This window comes from Trichosurus vulpecula, chromosome 2 (genome assembly GCF_011100635.1).
Source record: "Trichosurus vulpecula isolate mTriVul1 chromosome 2, mTriVul1.pri, whole genome shotgun sequence".
In the NCBI taxonomy this organism is placed as follows: domain Eukaryota; kingdom Metazoa; phylum Chordata; class Mammalia; order Diprotodontia; family Phalangeridae; genus Trichosurus; species Trichosurus vulpecula.
In genome coordinates, this window is record NC_050574.1 from 369,444,346 (window position 1) to 369,462,095 (window position 17,750).

Below are 17,750 nucleotides of genomic sequence, written 5' to 3' on the forward strand. Positions count from 1 at the left end.
TCTCAATATCCTCACCAGCGGAAATGAGTGTGTTGTACTAAATGGTTTTTAAGGTCCCTTCCACCTCTAAATCTATAATCCTTTGACATCATAAGATTCAATTATTGGTCATTGTAGAGGGCCTCAGCTGATATGCCTGAAATAGTACACCTTGTTGTTTTCATTTTTGTAATCTCTGAAGGTGTTTAAGGCAATTCCTTAAGGAAAAAAGCTATGAGGTCTGAGCGAAACTACTTTCTAATAAACAAGAAAGATTTAGTTGACTTTTAAAAAACTAAATATTGTTTGTTTATGTGTGTCAGGAATGACATTCTCAATGACCAACTCAAAGAACTAATCACTAGGGATCCAATTAGATAGATTAGAGATCATGCCTGATTTTTTTTTTTTAAGGAAGGCTTAACTGGAGAGAATATTTACTTATCTCCTTGTGTTGGACGCTAGCTTGAAGTCAAGATGGATTACCTAGAGGAAATAGAATCTTATTGGGAAAGATTGAAATTTTTCATCATTTTGTTAGTCACTACTTAAGGTCATGAGGGACAATGTGGCAAAAATCTTATGAAAACAAAATTGTTTAATCTGGGAATATGGGCTAAGGTTTCTTTAGAAATGGAAATTTTAAATCTTCCTGTCACTGGGAGTTTTTGCTGCTAGCAAATATAGTATGTAATCAAAATGAAACTGAACTGAAAAGAATTTTAACACTAAAAATTAAAAACATTCTGAGTTTTTCTGAGATGTGATATAGCTCTTTCATTAGATGAAAATGGTTTGACTGACAACATAAATTGTTTAATCTGTAACTTTTTATACCAAAGTGCTACTGCATTCATGTATAACAAATAAGCAAAAAAATTTTTTTTTTTCTAAAACTCAAAAACAAGTTGTTTTTAAATAAGTCCAGCTGTTCTGCTGCCTGCAGCCAAGGATCTTTTCTAATTTGAAACCTTAAAAAAATTCTTTTTTTTTTTTTTAGCATCAAACAATGATGCAAAGTCGAGTTTTCAAATACTCTTCAGAGTTGACCTACAATTGTTTCATCTAATTGAAGAGGTACATTAAATAACAATCATATAATTTTGAACAAACATACGTCAACATCAGCAGTTTGTACTTACCAGGTCTCACAATTGCGTTCTAACTAAATCCTCAGACAAAAACAGTGCCATAAAATGTAGAGTGATGTCTAATTAGTTTGAATCTTAAGGATGGGCAGGAACACCAGGAATCTCTAATATCACACTGCTGTGTGGGTGTAGTGGGTTCTCCTATAGAATTCAGGGGCCCCCTCTTGTGGAAGCATAGCTGAGGGTGGAGAGGGGAGCTCAAGGGGAGAGTTAAAGGACAAATACTGTAGCAGGAGCATGGAACATGGTGTTGCTACATTGAAACATAATATCGCTGTTCATGTATAGTGATTGACGCACGTGGATATTGTGCATCCAGATATGAACGCAAGTGTCGCACACGCTGAAAACTCACGGAAATGAAAGTTGTTCCTTTCCACTCCCAGCTTTTTGAGGTGATCAGAAACTTTAAGCCAGGGCACAAGTGCTCAGATTAAAGACACATTTTCTATAGGCTAGAATACTTTGTGTGCTCTGGGTTCAGAAGTTCTTCTCATCTTAGACCTAACTAGCTAAAAAAACAGTTGAGACCCACGGGCTCCCATTTAGTTACAGTTCAGAACTCAGCTCCACTATGATGTAGTCGATTTTGAGTGCCTGAAAAAATCAGAACCTTGGGTACTGTGCAGCGAGCTGTCAGGTGTCAGAAACAGTCTCCTGGGCCCACTGGTACTGCCTCTGTAGTCAGTGGAGCCTACCTGAAGACACAAAGGCCATATCTGGCCTTCCTTATTTGAAGAGAGGCAGACAGATGTTATATGTTTCTTGTTAAATAGAGTTCTGTGTTCCTGATTCTTAAAGAGGCCCTCAGTGTTTGAAAAACCAGTTAAAACGTGGTTAGCTACAAAGTAGCTGATTTAAATGAAAGGGAGTTAAATGTAAACAATATTTCTGGATTACTAAGTGATTCTCTTACCCATCCTTTTTCCCCTCAGCCTTTTTTCAAGGTGATGTATTTAACTCTGGTTGCTACCAAAAAATAAAAATGCAGTACTTGATTGTTTTCCCTCTTACTGTAAGTACATTTAAATAAAAATTAAAGTTTCAACAAAGTAAATGTCTAGACATCAAGATACATAAATACCTGGGGACTCACTACAGGAGTACAGTAGTTGAAAATGACCCAAGGCTGTAGCTGTCACTTTAAAAACAACTACGCCCAAGTTCAAAGGAAAAGTTAAATAAGACCTCAATGAAAAGGGGATTGATTCTTTCAACTGTCAAAGCAAGAAAGAAGCAAGCACAGTTTTATACATTAAAAAACCACCCAAATGCAAATATGCATTTTGCAATTTATAAGGTGCCTAAAAAAGAAATAAAAATGACTTAGATGCAAAATAGGATGAGTTGCATTCCCCAAAACCAAAATTCCAAACTTTGGAATATACAACTTAGCTAAAAATTGAAGTCAAGGATATAAAACCTTTCTTTTATTCACAGCATTGCTAAATCAGAAGCATTCACAGTTTCCCTCTGGGAATCTACCTACACTTCCTTACAATTATCAACGGGTCCATATGGTGAAGTGGACACACTATGGTTGTGGTGGGTATAAAAATCAGAGATGGGTCAAACAGCATTTGAGAACTGTGGGATCTCTGAAGCAGTGGATGCTTAAGAGGCCATTGGGCTGGAACTAGATCACGGTAATGACCTACTTCAAGACCAATGGGTATAACCATTTGGGGTCCTTTTGGTTCCAGAAGGCTTTATCTCCTGAAAAAGGGACCATTTCAAGCAAAATATTGTTCTTCTTTGCACACTGGCTGGATGAAATAATGACACAGTAGCCAGATGGCCAAGCCACCAGAGGGAGTTTCTTCTGAAAGGAGTGAAACAGCCTTCAGGTCCCATAGGGCATTTGGAATAACTCTGGGAAAGAGTAGATCAAAGCAAATTCAGTCCTGGCCCATCCCTAGGTAAAATTCAATATGGCCGCCACACTGCCTCTTCCAGCCTTGCTGTGGTGCCCATGTTGGTTGGGGAGTTGCTGTGACTGCCTTCAGCTTCAACCACATCACTTTGGTTGGGAAGATTGGGGTTGAGGAGGGTAGATCCTGTGGAAGCATTAGTGCAAGGAGGCAGGATACGTGGAGGGGAGCGGTCTCCACCAGACATCATTGAGAACTGATAGGACCCTGCTGACGTTCCATAGTAGAGATGGTAAGATGGAGAACTTGTCTGAAAGGGGCTGCCTTGAGCCTGAGAAGAACCAGGGTATGGAGGGGGTAAGTAAGTGTGGTATCTTGTGGCAGTGGTCATGGCAGACATGCCAATTCCTATTCCTGAAGTGACTGGAGTTGGGGTATAGGTAAAGGCTCCTGGGTAATGCATACGAGCATCAGAAATGGAAGGAAGAGTCGGGAATTGCCGAGGATCACTGAATGCCGTCAGGTCAGAAGCAGCTGTGGGAAGGAAAGAAGGTGGAGTGAAAACCGACGGAATGGTGGAATCAGTTTTTCAGGGTATAACTGACACAATGCTTTTAAATAAAAACAGAGGGAAAATAATCAGTAGTATTTTGTCAATGCCTTACAGCTTAGCAGCTAGGTGGTGCAGTGAATAGAGCACTGGGCTTGGAATCAGGAAGACTCATCTTCATGAGTTCAAACATGGCCTCACACACTGTGTGACCCTGGGCAAGTCACTTAACCCTGTTTGCCTCAGTTCCTCATCTGAAAAGTGGGCTAGAAAAGGAGATGGAAAACCACTTCAGTAGCTTTACCAAGAAAACCCCAAAAGGGGTCACAAAGAGTCTGAAACCACTCAACAATAGTAAATTAGCTTATGATATTTTTTTCTAGCCCACTCAATTCTTCCCTACTTAATCAGTCTGAGTCAGACTTATAGAATTATATTGCTGGAAGGAAACAGAGTGATTATCTAGTCAAAAACTCTTAATTTTATGAATGAGAAAGTAGAGACCCAGAGAAGTTAGTTGACTTGCCCCAAATCATACAAAGTCAGAATTAGAACCCAGGTGTCCTATGGCCGATCAAGGGCCTTTTTTAATATATCATATTGCCTTTCCAATTAGATGCTCATTGTCGTTAATACATATATATATTATGGAGAAAGGATATTTTGTCGTCTCAAAACCAATTAAAGTTTATGGCAACATTTAATGTTCATACCAAATTCCCAACCTCACTAGAACCCATTGAGAATATCAGGGGGCCTTTCAGTAGTTGGAGATTGTCCTTCTTCTGTTTTCTCAAGGACAGAATTAGAGAATCCTGTAGTTGGAAGGGATGTTGGAAATCATCTAATATGATCTTCCTTCATTTTGCAGATGGCAAACTAACACTTAGTGAGGTAAGGGGATTTATCTCAATATATACAATTAGTAAGTCACAGAACTTGGACTTAGGCCTTCTGGTTTTAAGTTCCGAGCTCTTCCCACAACCTGAAGCCTCTCTCTGCTCTAAAGAGCAGCTGTTCCCCACACTTGAGCTCTCTCCTTGTGACTTTGAATCATGACATCTGCTTTTGCTAACTCCCAAAGCTGCTTTGCTTTCAGTCAAGCTAGAAAACTTCTATCACTGTTCCCACTATATCATCTAGACTTCTGTGAGGCGGGCAGGGTCAGAAAAAGAGTCAGGCAAATGAAATCAACTTGTTTGATTTGGTACAATGTTCAGGATACAAATAAATGAGTTCACTTATTTCTAAAGATTGCTTCACCTGCTCTGAACCAGGAAAGTTGAATTTGCTGGAAAAATGAATGGAAAGGTCATTTAGTTTCACTGCCATGTCTGCAAGTATGATGTCAGTCCTTGCCCAACCACTATGTTGTAACTACCTAATACAAAATTACAGACACCAGAAGGGGCAGGCACAGAAATGAGCTGTCAGAGGCCTAAGAAATGGAATGAAGCTATAATTCTAACTGTCAGGGCAAAACAGACCTCACTGTATTTAACTGAACAAGCATTTTAAAGTGCCTACTACGTGTGAGGCACCCACACTAGGTGGTAAGACTACGAAGTAATAGGTGTCCTGTGCTTCCTTGGTAGCTTTCCAAAAACTAGCATGCTTTTGCCAAATAAAAGCTATTCCTCATTACCAGGAAGTATTTCTCAAGCCCAGTTGCTCTCTCGACTCATATTTCCCTTGTGAAGCAGCTTAGAATACCATGTGTCCCAATTCAAATAGTCCATCTAAGTGTTTGTTTTCCTTTTTAGTCCTAGTCTGACAACAGAAAACTAACCCAAACACACAATTGACTATGATTTCCCTATTCCTGCCTTTGGGCTAGCCTTAATACTTATATTAGTGGGGATGGGGGTGGGGGTCCCTGACACCCACTGTGGCTCTGGTTTAAAAGTAGGAAGTCTGAGGATTAGCAAGTTTAGGCATATGGGGTGGAAATGATTCACAAGTGATCACTGGGCTAAATATTTGCCATGACAGCTCAACTCTTCCTTCTGAAGTTTGACATGGATGAGGGCAGCTCCACTCTATCGCCCCTCCTACCATCCCCAAAGGATTAAACAACCTGAGCTGATAATGGGCCTCCTTAAAAGGATCCTTTGCATGACTCAGATTAATGCATGCTGATAGTCCTTTCATTTGGCAGCTACACATCACTTTTTTTTTTTTAAGGAAGAAGGAAGAAAAATTCGGATGACAATTCCTTTCAGATAAAGTGGAGAATGTGTCTGAAAAAGAGTGTGTGTGTGTGTGAGTGTGTGTGTGTGTGTGTGTGTGTGTGCGCGCACACTCCCTGCATACATCTGCAAAGAAGGAAATTCAGGGAGGTGGGGAAGGTAAAAGGTAATTCAAAGTAGTCTGACTGGATTAAAAGGCAGAGCAGACAGTGTAGTGTCGGGTTCTCAAAGCTTGTTGGCTGGTGAGGCAGTTTTCTTTCATGTGTCTTAGTCCCCTCCTATTCCTAAGTTTATTACAATACTTTGCAGGTCTGCATTATATGCTTGATTTCTTAGGAAGGGACTCTTTGCCAAGTTTAAAAGTAGTCTACATTTCTGTTTCCTTCAATCAGCAAAGGCAGGCCTGTAGCTCCTTTTTTGTCCTGAAGAACAGAGTATAAAATAGGCACCCAAATTTTTGTCTGTGGAAATTCCTGGTAATTCCCCCCCCTTCCATTTATGACCCCACTTCCCTATGGTCCTTCCTTGATCCTTTGTTAAGCTGGTAACCATACAAGTTCTTAAGTAACCCTTTCTTGTACAGAAACTAAACCAGTATTCGTCTTGGGATAGAATGGGTTGTGGCTAATTTTTTAACTTTAATAGCCCCTAAAGCCTCCTATCTTGGTCAACTGTGGCAAGTCACCAGTAGTCTTGAGCTGTGGTTGTCTACCTGACATGAACTAAAAAAAACAACAAAAACATCCTGGCCAAGGAGAGCTGCTGACATAATGAATACCGAAGGACAGCCACAGAGTAAGGAAATTCCCACTAAAGAGTGAGGCTAAGGCTATGCAACATAATGGGTCCAAGAAAAACAGTACATGATTCAGACACAAAATATAGCCAGTGGACATAGCTCAGATGCCAAGACAAGTCAGGGGAAGCTGACACACGGTCTTTGAAGGCAAACTTTGTCCCTCAGGGACAAGCTCATAAGAACAAGTAAGATAAAAATTACACAGCCTACACCAGTGCCCGCAAACCTCCACACATCAGGAATCATAAAAATGGAGGAGCACATGCTAGAAAGGGTCTGAAAAGAGAATCAACTACTGCCACCATTGAATCCTAGTTCACTCACAAGCAATTCTACCCAGGGCTGTCAAAAACCTGGTTAGGATTTAAGTATCTGGTGGAATCATCAGGAGCCTCAGTTATCCATAAAAGAAAGCATGATAAGACATGCATTTCAAGCATGTGGCAAGGGAAGAATCTTTTCCTCCATTCTCTTCTATGCTCCTAATCTGCCATGACTGTTCTTAAGGGAAAAGACAACAAAACTGACATGTCTTTACAGGACAAAGGAAGTGATAATCACCCTGTACTCCGCTCTATCAGAACATATATGGATTACTGGGTTCCACTCTGATATCGAATTTTAGCAGCAGCACAACAATCAACAAACCTGAGCTCATCCAGAGGAGGCCAACTAAGAGTGAGGGGACATGAAATTACTCCACAGCAGAATCAATTGCAGGAACTCGGCATGTTTCGAGTGGAGAATCTGAAGGACTGGTCAGTTGGAAAACTGTGAGTTCTGATGTTTATTAACGGTGTGGATATAGCCAAGTCACTAAGCCTCTCTGAGACTAACTTTCCACACTTATAAAACAGGGATGATAATAACTTGCACTACCCACCGCATAGGGCTACTGTAAGGAAATTGCTGTATGTCAGTGAAAGTCTATTTCTTTAATGCCAATATTCTCCTTGTAATGCTATTATATGGTTGTGAATCATGGAACATCATGATCTTTGAAAAATCCAAATCGCCAGTGACCCAAAATGATAACAAAAAGGAGGATGGCGGGTTTACGGAGGCTGTAGCATATGACCAATAAAGACTTTGGTGACAAGATATATCAAAAGTATAATAAAAAGGATATGCCTTTAAAAGGAGATAGGTTGGTCATGGACCAAGAATGTAAGACAATACCTTTTTTTTTGGCTGCCATATCCTACTGTTGACTCAGATTGAGCTTGTAGAACACTCAAACATCAGATATTTTTCTACAGGAACTGCTGACTAGCTATGTGCTTCCCCTAAGCCTTCCTTGAGAAGTTACTTTTTTTTGCTTCTAAGTTTATTACTCTATATTCATCCTTATTAATTTTTATCTTATCTAATTTATCCAATAATTTTATCCTTTTTGGAATCTTTTAGGATTCTGACTTTGTGACCCATTGTGTCAACTCTCTTTCCTGCATCATGTCATCTGCATATGTGACAGGAGTGCCTTCTATGTATTTTTCGAGGTCACCGATAAAAACATTGAACAGTACAAGTGAAGGGCAAATCCCTGTGGCATTCTATTAGAGATGTCCCTCCAAGTGGACCTAGACCCACTAACAACCACTTTTTGGATCCACTCACTTAACCAGTTCCAAAACCACTAATCTAGTCAATATAAGTCCTTTGTCAAGTGTTTTGCTCAAGCCTAAGCATACTACCTCTATAACATTTCTCAGATCTAAAATTCTAAGTACTCTGTGGAGGATTTATGAAAAGACATAAACAGTAAAGAATGGAGAGACCGTTTTCTTCACTATTGGGCTCATAGACCACTCACAGCATTATTATCATCCTGTGTGGTCCCAGAGAGAAGGACTGGGACCAATGACTCTAAGTGACAGGGAGAAATATTTTCACAATTAAAGTTGTCCCCAAATGGAAGAGTCTCCTTTATTAAATAGAGAGCTCCCCATCACTGGAAGTGTTTAAGCGAGTCTGGATGACTCTTTGTCAGGGATATTGTAGGTGAGATTCCGCCATATTAAAAGGTTGTACTAGATATCCTCTAAGGTGCCTTCCAATTGTGAACATTTATGATTCAAATTTCCATTAGCAAGACTGATGAATTTCTATATCCTATTCATTTTGGCTTGTCTCCAACTCCACAGTACCAAACAATTTTTTAAAAATGGTCAATTGGAACAAAAGAACAATTTTCCTTTTCCTTTTCAACAAATGAATTTTGCCACATAATGTCAACTTTCTTTTCCATTGAGCGTGGTGATTTTAAGAGGCAGAAGATCAAACTGTTCACAGGTTAAAGGACTAACACTTAACATGCCCATGGCAACAAGAATTGCCATGAATATATCAAAGGGACTTAGCACCGGGAAATATGAGAAAAAGCATCTTGATGTTGTTGACTCTCTCTCTCTCTCTCTCTCTCTCTCTCTCTCTCTCTCTCTCTATACTGCTTATTTCAGATGGTTTTCATTTTGGGTATATATTTCTCTTGTTTCAGATACACTGGTAAGTCGCTAACGTTGGCCTTATAAAAATTAACTCCTATTACACACTAGGCTAGACTCATAGTCTATCTAGCCTAGCATTTTGCCTTTGTATATCAGCAAAAGACATGCTGTAGAAAAATGTGGTTACCTTCCTTAATACTGACCTCAAAAGTTAGGGATGCTTGCCAAAACATGAGATGGTAACATGAGAGGCTCTGGGTTGGCTTTCATATGACAGAGGTTCTAATTTCTGCTCTCTCAATTCCTTGATACATGACCCTAGGAAAATTACTTCTCTGGTCCTCAGTTTCCCTCTCTGTAATTCCCCCCCCCAAGGAAATTGAGACACACAACTTTTTTTAAGCTGCTTCCAGCTCTAACAGCCAATAAATCTGGTCTTACCCATACTCACATCATCCATGAATTTACCTAAGCTGTTGGAATCTTAATATCAGGGTAAGAAATTCCATAAACAGTGTGATACAGCAGAAAGAACAATGAATTAGAATTAAGATATCTAATTGTGAGTCCTGGCTCCAACATTAAATGTTCAGTCAAGTCCCTTAAACTTCCCTGGACCTTAGTTTTGTCATCAATAAAATGGGGATACTAATGCGGATACTATGCTGCTGGTTACAAGAGAAGCACAAAGTATTCTCTACACAGCTGTTGTTTTATTGTTATGAATTGGTACCATCAATCTTTGCAAGTTTTGTCTTTTTATCCCTGAAATTTTGTGGCTGCCCACTAGCCTCTGCAATAATTCAACTTTCACAAACTAAGACCATCCTTGTGTGTAAAAGTATTGCAGTTATATTTCAAGGAGCACTCAAATGTGGATGCATGTGAACAAACTGGGCCAGACTCATGGTCTACCCAGTCTGGTGTAATGACAAGAGAATTGAATTTAACAGAAGAGAACTAAAGAAGGCCCGGCACCAAAGCCCAGTTCTGCCAGTTACTGCCCGATGACTTTGGGCCAGTCACTGGACTTTGCTGTCCCTCAGCTATCTCATCTATAAAATGTGGGGGTTGGATTTGATGATCTCCAAGGTCTCTTCTAGCTCTGAATCTATGATCACATGACTATTTCTGGTGGCAAAACATGAGGGTGGGAATTTGCAAATTTTATCTTTTACATTCTGAACATGGTATGTTTTTCAATTAAAAGTATCTTTCCACCGTCCTCTCTTTCTTTTCAAAGTATCTTTCTCACTCCTTCTGCCTCCCAAATCTTCTTTTATAGCTGGAGTTGCCAATGAATTTCAAATGCTTACTTGAAAGTCGGCTGGAAAGCTCAGCAGAGAGAGACGTCATGCCACTGGCTCGCCCAGGGGAAATAGGTGTTGCTGGGTGTACAGAAGGAGAAGCGATAGATCCCAAGTATTGGTATGACTGGTCATAGGACCAAGGTGGAGAAGGCTGGATCTGCTTTGTATCTGGAAAAAAGAAGAAACAGTTTATTATAATAGAGAAGAGGATTATTATTGACATTATTATGATACTTGTTATGGGTTCTCCAAGACAATGCCAAGCAGAACAGAAATTTTACAGGATCCTGTTGATCTTGATAGATTTCAAGTCTGGGCCCAGTGGTATGTTGCTTATCTGTTGTATGAAGACTGGGCCTAATTAAGGCCTGAGAGGTACACGACCAGGTTCTGGTTACCAGGTAGAGATTTTTTTCAGCCACAGCAGCTCACAAATACCATCTACTAAGAAATGGAAATTGTTTGATCTTCATCATCAGTGGTGGTATCGAATAAATAATAGATCCTAGAAGTATAATATTGCTATTATTACCATTTGAGAACCCTATAACAATCAACAAATCTTTGGTTAAACACATGTGTTCATCTTCTGGTCCCATATTTGCTGGAAAAGATGATAAGCTATTTGATCATTCAGCGAGAATGAGATACAAGAGATGGACAGTTCAGTTACTACAATGATACCCCCAGGACATTAATGGAATAAGAAAAATGCCTTTAGATAGCTGGATAAATGCTCTACATGAAGACTGACAGAAAGAAACAGACAATAACTGCTGGAGATGAGAATTCACTGGGGAATTACAATCCACAGAGCATCCCTGCAGATGAAATCTTGGACAGGACCACCAAAGTCCTGAAGTAAAGTATCAAAAGTGCCAAAGTACAAAGTACAGTGATTTTAAACAGGATGGATGTCAGGATATTTAACAGCTACATTGATGTGTCAATACTTCAAATCAATCCACAAGCACTTACTGAGGAGCGTGAAGTAAGCTCAAGGCTTTGTGATAAGTGTGGTGAGTTGCCCCACCTTCAATTTATTGTAAAACTATAGTTTGTTAGGACTCCTTTGGGAATTTGCATCTGATGAAATTTCTTTCTAAAGATATTGGATGAATCCGCATTGAAAATAATTTTTAAAAAGATATAGCTTCTTAAGAGTGGAAAGTATTAGTTTCAACTGTATGATGGCCAAGAATTCAAGACTTTAGGTACATGGATATTTATGCTTAAGCCAAGTCTTGAGAAAAATCACCACTTTCATCAACAGAAAGCATTTTTCATAATACTGGTCTCCTGTATCCTTAGGGGCAACTCATTTCTGTGCATCCCAACTTAGATGCATGTGGGTAAACACAACCGAAGAGAGAGGGTGATATGGTATAGCAGAAAAAGCACTGGATTTGGGGTCAGAGGACCCATGTTCAAATACAACTCAGCTATTTGCATGCCTGTTGCTGTTTGTCCTTTATTTTCAAAAAGGATCAGTGACATCAGAGGTGATGTACCGACTTGCTCACGAATTGGATTTAAGCAAGGTAAAGTTGCTCAAAGTTGTCAGCTTCACTCTCTCTTTCTGAAGTCCAGTGGCAGGAAAAAAGCCAACTGGCAATGGCCCAGGATGCAGTGGATGACTTTAGCATCTCTGATGCCTGACCAAATTCTAAGCTCTTCACAGTACCTGCTTTAGCCTCTTTCATGGCAGTTGGAACAAACTGTTCTCATCCACCCATTCCACCGGGGAAAGTCTTCACATGCTGGGAGTAGACATCATCTTAACTCACTGATGGATTTAAGGCCTGTTGGTTACCGTCATCCTGGTTTAGCCCATCTGCTGAGAAGGTTTTACCAGGGTGTGGCTGCTGTGCATACTACAGCTTCTTGGAGCCACAGGCAAGAGCTGAGTGCCAGGTGGGTACCAAAGGTGGATGAGCAGCCCTAAAAAGGGCTCGGCATCCCTCACACCAGAGATGCTAGTCCTCCCTCAACACCAAATATACCCCTAAATACCCTGAAGTAAGAGAGACAGAGTGCCAAGTTGAGGCATGGCACTGTGGAGGGTGAACTGGCCTTGATTTCAGAAAGACTTAGATTCAAGTCATAAGCCTACCAGTAATGTGACTGGGGAAATCATTTAACCTTTTGTTACCCTTATGAAACTCTCTAAGAGAACAGGTTGCAATGTAGTTGCAGATCTGCTTAGATAGTGGGAATTCCACACTTAGCATTCCCTACACCAATGAAATCACACATTGAGTACAAAAAAGTAATCTATGCAAGTGTTTTGCTGACCATCATAACAGAAAGAATTTGGAATGAAGTCAATGTTGACTCTTAACCACAAACACTGAGCTGTAACACTCTCATGTACACAGGTAAAATGTTTAAACCAAACAAGAAGAATACTGTTAGTGTGTGGAAGATAGTATGATAGTGTCACGTAATGACAGTATTATATCATTGAAGAATGGAAATGATGCTATTTGTAGCCAGAGGATTCAGGTTCAAAGCCTACCTTTGCTCCTTATCTGTTTAACCCTGGGCAAGTTGGTCTGTGCCTGGTGGACAGAGCACTGGACCTGGAGACAGGAAGACCTGAGTTCAAATCCAACCTGACTCTTACTAGATGTGCGACCTTTGTTGGGCAAGTCACTTACCTTCTGTTTGATTCAATTTCCTCAACTGTAAAATGGTGATAATAGCATATAATTCATAGGGTTGTTATGATGATAAAAGGAGGTAATACCTGTAAAGTACATAGCACAGGGCCTGGCATGTAATAGGTGCCATATAAATGTTTACCCCCTTACCCTTCCCCCATTGGTAAAATAAGGGAGTTGAACTAAATGATCTAATAGGGTTCCCTTCAGAATTAAGTCCTATGATTCATGTGGGCCTGGTTTTTCAAAAATATGACATGCTTATAGATTAGAAAGGAAAACTCCACCACCAGAAAGCATATTGAGGGAATTAAGGGATGGTTATTATCCCATCGCAGAGCAATGGTATATTTCCTCAGGGTGCAACATTTACTTCACTTTTTAGGGCCATCTGTTTTAAAATAAGGACACAGCTCAGCAGGGCCCTTAATAAATACAGCTTCACAATGAGGATGCTGGCCACTAAATACCTCCTCTCAAGTCCCTCAAAAAATATTTTATGTGTTACAACATAAAGAAAGTAGGTGCTCCTAAATGACGCATGTTTTCATTTTCTATTTAGCTTATAAGAGAACCGGGCGATTGAAGGAGTTTCCCTCTTGACCTTTCCTTACGTATTCCTGAACAAAATTGTGATTTGTAGAACTTGGGAGCAATAAGTTTGTCATAGATTTAGGGATGGAGAAAATCTTAGTGGTCAACTGATTCAACTTCCTTACTTTACATAAGGTTGCAGAAACTGGGTGTCAAAAGTCAAAAGATGTGTCCAAGGTTACATAGGTATTAAAGACAAAGCTGGGACTTCACCTAGATCTTCTAACTCCATATGCCATGTTCTTTTCAGTATCATGGTACTTTTCAATTTTAGCAAGGAATTTTGGAATCTTTGGTTAAATTAATTTCTTTATTTTGTTCCCAGTTTCAGGGATGGCAAAGAATGACAGCTCCTTTAAATTCAGAAGAAATGTTCCATCTGGGCTGAAGGGCTCACAGGATCTATAGATCAGAGTTGGGGAACCTATGATCTCAAGGCCATATGTGGCCTTCTAGGTCCTCAAGTGCAACCCTTTGACTGAATCCAAACTTCACAGAACAAATCCCCTTAATAAAAGGATTTGTTCTGTAAAACTTGGACTCAGTCAAAAGAAGGCACCCAAGGGCCTAGAAGGCCACATGTGGCCTTGAGACTGCAGGTTTCCCACTCTTAATCTAGACCATCAATGTTTCCCAGGCTCTTATAGGCAAACAGAGATAGTAGGAGAGACATCTAATTATGTTTCTGAGTCAATGAATATTCCACATCTGTACTGAATTTTTGGAAAAAATCCAGTGAATATTACCATGCATATTATTACATTTTGGGGGAAAATGGATGTGGAAATGGACAATCTGAATGTGAATATGGAGATACTGGCACATATTAAATGAGTAGATAATACACAAATATCATTTTAATTATTTAAAAGGCAAACAAAAGAGGTTTTATAATTGTCATAAAACACTCCAGGGTGTGAATTGCGGTACTGTAATTCATGCTTGTTGTGAAGATAGCATAACGCCCTTAGCCTCATGTCTAAAACCACACTAGGTTAGGCATATAGTATTATGCCATAATTCAAGCCATGTCATGTTTTACTGCAGTGAAAAAGTTGTGTTAGGCTTTTCCAAACTCATAATCAAACCATACAAACATTGCATAATAGGTTTCATAGCCTTTTAAAAATAGGCTTTGATAAGATGGTCTTAGGATCAAAGTCCATGGCCTTTTGTCGTCTTTTCACAAGGTTTGGTGACCTTCTTACTAATTTAAGACCACAATAATTCTGCTTTCCAAGACAGGACAGGGTAGAGGACTAAAAACCACAAGATGGTCATGTGGAATTGGACATTTCTCACTTTAACAAAGGCTGAGCGTAGGTTTGCTTTGAAATTTGGTTTCATTGTCACTGGAGGGCCAGCAGGTGGCGGGGGAGAGCTTCTAACCATGGCTTAAAGGCTTTAGTTACAATAATGATTATTAATTTAAAAAAACCAAACTATTAAGTGTTCACTGCACTTTGGGAGACGCATTTTACATAAAAGTTAAACCTTGCCTTCATGAAGCATGCGTTCTAAAACAAATAGGGCCCCAAAATATGAAAACAGATACAAATTATGGGGAAGCTGTGTGGGGCGGTGGGAAAGGATATGATTTGGAATGAGAGACCTGGGTTAGAACTGTAGCTCTGCCTCAGTTAAGTCACCTCTCTTTGACTTCAGTTTCCTTATATGTAAAATGAGAGAGTTGGGTTAAAGGACCTTTAAATTCCCTTATAGTTCTAAATCTATAACCCTGTGGGTTTTTTTTCTGTAATGATTTCTTATCTCATTCTTTTTCAATTCTTTTTTTTTTCTCCTAGATCAGATGTTGGTAGTGAAAAGTAGAGCTTATATTCACAAATACAAATATATTCTTTGGTAGAAGGAATATGATGGTGAAATGCAATTAAAGGCATCTAGAAAGAACAAGAAGAAGCTGGTGAGTCCAGGGAGCCACCATCATTCTATCTTATTTAAGATAGTAGAGCCATCTATAACATTGACGGCTGCTACCTGTGAGGAGCAGAAAGAGGGGCTAGATAAGAGGATGTTAACAAGAAATACAGATCCTTGTGTCATCACTTTGAGAATGGCAGCAGGTTTTTTTTTTGACACAATAAAAGAATATTAGCACAGGAAAAAGACATCTAATCTAACCTCCTTTATTTTATAGAAGAGTAATCAAACTTAGCTAAATTATATGAACTCAGTCAAGTGTTTCCCCTCTTTGGGGCTTAGTTTTCTCTTCTGTGAAATGGGGAAGGGGAGAAGAGACGATAGGAGGGGTGATATTTGGAAATCATTATCTTCTACCTTGAACTATCATTCCAACTCTGAGTCCCGATGAAAGTAAAGCACTGGATTTACAATCAGAGGACTTGGGTCTCAATTGGATCTCTGTCTCTTAGTAATAATGTATCCCCTTGAAAATAATTTAAACTTCTGGGTCTTAAGTTCTTCAACTGTAAAATGAGGGAATAGAATTGGATTGTATATAAGGTTCCTTTGACTCTAGTAATCTATGATCTAGTCTAACCCTTTCATTTTACAGTTGAGGAACATGAAACACATAGAGTTAGCTCTTGCCCAAGGGTCCCACAGGTAAGCAATCAGGAAAAAAGGGATTTAAAGCTTCATTTTTAAAGCTCTGATTCAGTGTTTTTTCCATTATACCGTACTCAGTAATCATCGGCAGTGTTGGGACTATAATCCAGATCTCTCAATTCCCAACTCAATGCTTTTTTATTTCTTTAAAATAAATTTTTATTGAAATCTTTTGTTTTTACATCACCAAAATTTCTCCCAGAATGTCTCCTCCTTTCCCTCTCACAGAATTATTCCATATAGCAAGTAATATTTTTAAAAAAAGAAGAAGAGTAAAACCAATCAGTACATGGAAAAAATCTGAACATACATTAAATGTCCCACACGTGGGAACCTACCATCCCTGCAAAGGAGTGGGGATGTGTGTGACTTCTCATATCTTTTTTTCACACCATTTTTGATTGTTATGTAGTGATTTTTTCTATTTGTTTTAATCATTGTATGTACCGTTTTTTTGCCTTTGCTTACTATAATTGACATCAGTTCATGTAAGTTTACATTTTTCTCTGTATAAATCATATTTGTTATTTCTTTTGATGCTCTTTTCATGGCAACCGGACATCTAGGCTCCCATAGGTATACCTATGTTCTTTTTGAAAGGCTGCATAATGGGAACATATATATCTATGTATAGATATCTATATATGTGTGTATATATGTATGTATGTACACACACACACACACACATATATATATATATATATACACACATATGTATCTGTTCCCAAACCCTAGCACAGTTGTTCAGTCCCCAGCTTCAATGTCTCATAATCATTAGCCATAACATTTGACTCACGTTAGTTTGTTAGTTTAAATTGCATAGTTCATCAGTTATTCAAGAAATATTTACTATGAACTTACTATTGGCCAGGTACTGTGCTGACTGCTGAGAATACAAAGACAGACAGAAGACTATCCCTGTCTAATGGGGGGATGACTTACCAAACAATAACAGAAAGCTGAAGAACTCAGAGTGATGAGGAGATAAAGGTGTGGTTATCTGAGTAACATTTTCTCAATCTAGTCTCTTAGAAGAGAGAAAAAAGAGACACTGGGATGTGTTCCTTCAAATTTGGATATTCTTGAGCTCCTACGCTTACTCTGTTCACAACCTCTCCTTGGTCAAGGGAAGAAGTAGACAGACTGTACTTTTTCATTGTTGATGGCCAACAACTGTTGTGTCCTCTATCTCCTGAACATTTACTCACTCCTATTTTTATCCTTTGTACTATTCTCCCTAAAGCTCTGGGAAAGAGGAAGGATGTTGTATGATAGGGCCACATTTAAACAGTCATGTAAAACTAAAGAGCATAAAGTTATTCATGGTATAACACCACATGGTATGTGTGTATAAATACATATACAAAGTCATATATGAGTGTATGAATACATATACAAAGTCATATAAGTGTGCGTATATATTATATATATTTATGTCTTGATGAAAAGATAAACCCTTGAGTCAGTGTTTTTCCCTAATCTGTCCCCCTTACCAGGTGGGTACTAGGCAAGACGTTTCTCAGGGTACCATTGAAGTTCACCTCCTAGAACAGTCTTGCTTTATGGTGTAACAAAGACTCTCTTGGAAGCTCTCAGAACACACAACAG

General features: G+C 39.1%; 1 protein-coding gene across 1 annotated transcript in view; it reads right to left on the reverse strand.

The window, feature by feature from the left end:
* Positions 1-670: 670 nt before the first annotated feature.
* Positions 671-17,750, reverse strand: part of RUNX1 (RUNX family transcription factor 1) — a 138,827-nt gene continuing 121,747 nt past the window's right edge. Inside the window, exons 6-7 of the mRNA XM_036747235.1 lie at positions 10,303-10,464; positions 671-3,535 (exon numbers count right to left, since the gene is read on the reverse strand). Of these exons, the coding sequence (XP_036603130.1) occupies positions 3,057-3,535; positions 10,303-10,464 (641 nt within the window). The 3' untranslated portion in view covers positions 671-3,056. The remainder of the gene's footprint in view (positions 3,536-10,302; positions 10,465-17,750) is intronic.